The 5,201-nt window shown below is 48.6% G+C and overlaps 1 protein-coding gene across 1 annotated transcript in view; it reads left to right on the top strand.

The window, feature by feature from the left end:
• The window catches only part of LOC119417978 (T-lymphoma invasion and metastasis-inducing protein 2-like), a 24,165-nt gene that overhangs the window by 2,734 nt on the left and 16,230 nt on the right, over positions 1-5,201 (top strand). The window contains exons 5-7 of the mRNA XM_037685224.1: positions 3,402-3,626; positions 3,835-4,020; positions 4,701-4,826. Of these exons, the coding sequence (XP_037541152.1) occupies positions 3,402-3,626; positions 3,835-4,020; positions 4,701-4,826 (537 nt within the window). The remainder of the gene's footprint in view (positions 1-3,401; positions 3,627-3,834; positions 4,021-4,700; positions 4,827-5,201) is intronic.

Here is a 5,201-nt window from a genome sequence, read left to right as displayed (position 1 = left end):
ATCCCTGATTGCACCACGCTGTGACATGTCCCTGAACGCACCACGCTTTGTCCCTGAACGCACCACGCCGTGACATGTCCCTGAAGGCATCACACTGTGACATGTCCCTGAATGCACCACGCTGTGACGTCCATGAATTCACCACGCTGTGACGTCCATGAACACACCACGTTGTGACATGTCCCTGAACGCACCACGTTGTGACATGTCCCTGAACGCGCTACACTGTGACATGTCCCTGAACGCACCACGCTGTGACATGTCCCTGAATATACCACATTGTGACATGTCCCTGAACGCACCACACTGACATGTCCCTGAACGCATTATGTGGTGACATGTCCCTGAACATATCACTCGGTGATATGTCCCTGTATGCACCACTCTGTGACATGTCCCTGAACGCACCACACTGACATGTCCCTAAACACACCATGTTGTGATATGCTCCTGAACACACCACGCTGTGACATGTCCCTGAACACACCACGCTGTGACATGTCCCTGAACGCACCACGCTGTGACATGTTTCTGAACGCACCACGCTGTGACATATTCCTGAATTTACCACACTTTGACATGTTCCTGAATGCATCAGGCTGTGACATGTCCCTGAACGCACCATGCTGTGACCTGTCCCTGAATGCACCACACTTTGACATGTTCCTGAACGCACCACACTCTGATGTCCCTGAACGCACCAAGCTGTGAAATGTCCCTGAAAGTATCACGCTGCGACATGTCCCTGAACGTACCACATTGTGACATGTCCCTGAGTGCATCACACCATGAGATGTCCCTGAACGCACCACACCACACTGTTGTTGTTCTGCCTCTGAGCTGCTGTTTAGAAACGTTTTATTGCTGCTTCTTTAATATTCGTCAACATTTCTCCTCCCTGTTAATTAGTGTTTTGAATATTTTAGATATTTTAAATAATATTTAATATTTTAAAATAATTTGTATAATTTCTTTTTAGCTAAGAATCTCTTCCTGCTGTCCGCTCCATCGTTGACCTTTGACCTCAACATTTATCTCTGAGATCTTCAGGTTTACGACTTCAGGGAGCTCCTCCGTGTCCCTGGAGTGACTTCGGCTGCTTTCATCGCCGTCGTTGGTGTTTACAGACTTAAATCAGGGGCAGTGAAGGTGTCAGCAGCTGAAGGAGCCGAAGTCCCTGAAGGCCTCCTAATGGAGTCGTGACTCGCAGCTAATCGCTGCGAACGAGGAGCGAGTAAACACTCCGACAGCTTCTGAGAGCCATGCTTACTTCAGGGACAATCTGAAATCAGAGGATATTTATTGTTTCTGTGTTCCAGGAATCAATTAGAAGGTGCAGAAGGGTTCCACGCACGTTCAGGCTTTTAATAATTTCTTGTTTGTTTCAGGCTGAATTGTTGTTTATTTTCTCTTAGTTATAAAACAGGTTCATCACTAGAAGGTCTTTTATGTTGAAAAGGCCTCTGAACTTCCTGTTGGTGATCATGATCGACTGCAGCTGGTAGTTTGATCGGACCGAAGACCTGAGGAGGAGAATTAAAGTTTAAAACCAGTTGAACAAAAAGTTTTGAGACTAAAAACAAACAAAAAGCTTCAGATTCTAAACTTTAGAAAAAAACAAAATGTCAACGTTTGGACAAGGAGACAGTCTGTCCCCTCAGACGAAGAAAGTGGTCCAGATATTCAGGGACATCCCAGGACCCACCAAGAACCTGATTGAGCACGACTGTCCATTTCCACCACTGTCCCTATCCTCCATTGTCTCTGTCCATCAGTTTCCTTGTCCATCAGTGTCCCTGCCTTCCACTGTCCCTGTCCTCCACTCTCCCTGTCCTCCGCTATCCCTGTCCACCAGTGTTTGTCCTTTACTGTCCCTGTCCACCAGTGTCCCTGTCCACCAATGTCCCTGAGCTCAAGTGTCCCTGTTCTCCAGTGTCCCTGTCCACCCATGTCTCTGTGTCCCCATCCTCCATTGTCCCAGTCCACTGGTGTCCCATTCCATTAGTATCCCTGTCCACCGGTATCCCTATCTATCAGTGTTGTGTCCCTGCCCTCCAATGTTCCTGTCCATCGGTGTCCCTGTCCATCAGTGTTCCTGTCCATCAGTGTTCCTGTCCATCAGTGTCCCCGTCCACATCACCACGAAGAAAGAAACTCTTGAATCTTCAAGACTGAAACCTGAAACTGTCCACATGGTGGTCAGATGGGACAAAATTTGAGCTGTTTGGACAAGAAGGACATTTGGAGGAGTCCACCGCAAACACTGAACCAGCTGTGGAGCACGGTGGTGGCAGCATCATGCTGTGGTGCTGGAGTCAGAGATTCTTTACGACAATATGTTCTCAGGGTCCCAGTTACATCCAACAATAAAATGTAAAAGAAAAACAGTAACAAGATCAAAGACATGAACTAAGAAAAACATCAACTAAATATACACTAACAGCATAAAAACATTCCACCGAACAGCAGCACGAACATGAGTCTGAGTGAGCACGAATGAACACACCAACATGAAACAGATCAGCAGCAACATAACACAGATCAGCAGCAACATGATACAGATCAGCAGCAACATGATATGATTTTTCACAGTGATTATTCTAGTTAGAGATTCATGAGTCTAACAGCCTCAGGGTAGAAGCTGTTCCTCAGTCTAGTGGTTCTACACTTAATGCTCCTCAACCTCCTTCCTGAGGGGAGTGGGACAAAAAGTGTGTGTGCTGGGTGGGTGTGGTCCTTCATGATGCAGGTGGTCCTCTTCCTGCATCTGGAGGTGTAGATGTCTGTGATGGTGGGGAGACTGACTCCAACATCCGTGCAGCCTCCGGTACAGTGAAGGACGAGGACTTTGTCCTCACTCTGAGCTCACGGTGGACCTGTTGGACATATCTGGACCTGCATGTATATTTCAGACCTCTGGATAAAACAACAACAACATTAACAACGTTATTAACATTATTAACAATAATAATAATAATAATAATAAAATAATGCTAAAAATAATATTAACAACAAAAACAACTATTATTATTATTATTATTGTTATTATTATATTTTTTAATTGTTTACTAATTCTTTGTTAAAACAGAATTAGATTTTTGATCAAATTCAGTTTTTGTAAGAAGTAAATTAATAAATTCTCATAAATATTAAATAAAATCTGAAATAAAAGTTAAATAGTCTAAAGATCTTTTTTCTGTTTCTTCCTCATAAATCATAAATATTTTATAAATTTTTACCTTCAGGTTCTGGACCTGTCCACCGTTGTCCCTGTGGACAGGTTCTGTCCACCGGTGGACAGGTCCACTCGTGGATCAACAGGATCATGAGTGGACCTGATGACTCGCTTGTTACTTCCTGTCGTTAGTCCGACTCGTTGTTTCTGGCTCTGACCCGTCCAGGCCTCCAGCCAGACGGACCTGGAGAACTGGGTCACAGCGGTCCACTCGGCCGGCGCCGCCCTGATGGCCCGACGGGAGGGGAACCGGGACACGCTGCCGCTGTTGCGCCGTTGGAGCCGCTCGCTGCTGCACCGGATCGACACGGACGGGAAGATGAAGAAGATGGCTGAGCTGCAGCTGTCAATCATCCAGGAGCAGAAGAACCGCCGGGCCGTGCAGAACCAGGTCAGAGGGGACTGGGCCCATCAGAACCTCAGGGGGAACCGGGTTTTATTGAGCTCTGAACAGATCTGTGAGTGAAGCTAATCAAGTAAAAAACACAAACAGCTAAAGCTCTGACATATATGAGCTAAACTTCGGCGTGGTAGTAGTTGAGGATCCTCTCCAACCCCATCTCTGAGAGACCCCATATGTCTCTGGTCTCTGTCCTCAGATCCAGCAGTGGGAGCAGAACCTGGAGAAACTGAACCTGGACCTCTTCAGACTCAGGTGTTACCTGTCCAGCCTGCAGGGCGGCGAACCGCCGAACCCGAAGAGCCTCCTGGCCGTGGCCAGCCGGACCTCCAAGACCCTGCTGGGACGCCTGGGGGTCTTTACCGTGTCCTCCTTCCACGCTCTGGTGAGAGACAGATGGAGGGACGGGTCAGCGATGGACTGGTCTGAGACAGAAGGACAGGTCTGAGACAGAAGGACAGGTCTGAGACAGAAGGACAGGTCTGAGACAGAAGGACAGGTCCGAGACAGACGGACTGGTCTGAGACAGAAGGACTGGTCTGAGACAGGAGAACTGGTCTGAGATACTGTAGAAGGACTGGTCTGAGATAGGAGGACAGATCTGAGACAGAAGGACGGGTCTGAGACAGAAGAACAGGTCTGAGACAGAAGGACAGGTCTGAGACAGAAGGACTGGTCTGAGACAGAAGGACTGGTCCGAGACAGAAGGACTGGTCTGAGACAGAAGGACAGGTCCGAGACAGACGGACTGGTCTGAGACAAGATGGGTCTGAGACAGAAGGATGGGTCTGAGACAGAAGGACAGGTCTGAGACAGAAGGACTGGTCTGAGACAGAAGGACTGGTCTGAGACAGGAGAACTGGTCTGAGATACTGTAGAAGGACTGGTCTGAGACAGGAGGACAGATCTGAGACAGAAGGACGGGTCTGGGACAGAAGGACTGGTCTGAGACAGGACAGGTCATAGACAGACTGACTCTGACCTGTCCTTCTGTCTCTGACCTCCAGTAGACCTGAAGGTCCACTCCTGGTTCTGACAGTGAATCCGGTTCTTTGGATCCTGCAGGTCTGCAGTCGGGAGGAGGGTCCGTTGAGGCAGCGCTGCCGGTCCCTGTCAGGAGGTTCTGTGAGACAAGGCCCGATGTCCTCCCTGAAGGTTCTGAAGAGACGGAACAAACACTCAGAGCTCCAGGTAATAGGACGGAGTTCTTCTGGGTCAGAACATGAAGAACCTGTCCGGTCTTTGTGAGGTTCTGGTTCCTGATCCACTGGGCTCAGAAAACCAGGTTCAGGTTCTGAGACTTTGTGTGGTTCTGGGTTCATTTGGGCTCAGATTTATGTTTTCAGTCCTCCAGGAGGTTTGGGGTCTTGATCGGATCCTTGGAGCCGGTTCTGACCCGATGGAGGCGGGTCGAAGGTTCTGAGGTTCTGCTTGGAATCAAACCACCGACCGTCTCCACATTGTCTCTGAAACATGTTGAACATCTGGTGGGAGGAGACAGGAGGAGTCAGATGCAGGCAGGAGGAGACAGGAGGAGTCAGATGGAGGCAGGAGGAGGAGACAGGA

Source organism: Nematolebias whitei, chromosome 12 (assembly GCF_014905685.2).
Source record: "Nematolebias whitei isolate Nwh7 chromosome 12, NemWhi1, whole genome shotgun sequence".
NCBI lineage: Eukaryota > Metazoa > Chordata > Actinopteri > Cyprinodontiformes > Rivulidae > Nematolebias > Nematolebias whitei.
This window is presented reverse-complemented; position numbering and strand designations above follow the sequence as displayed.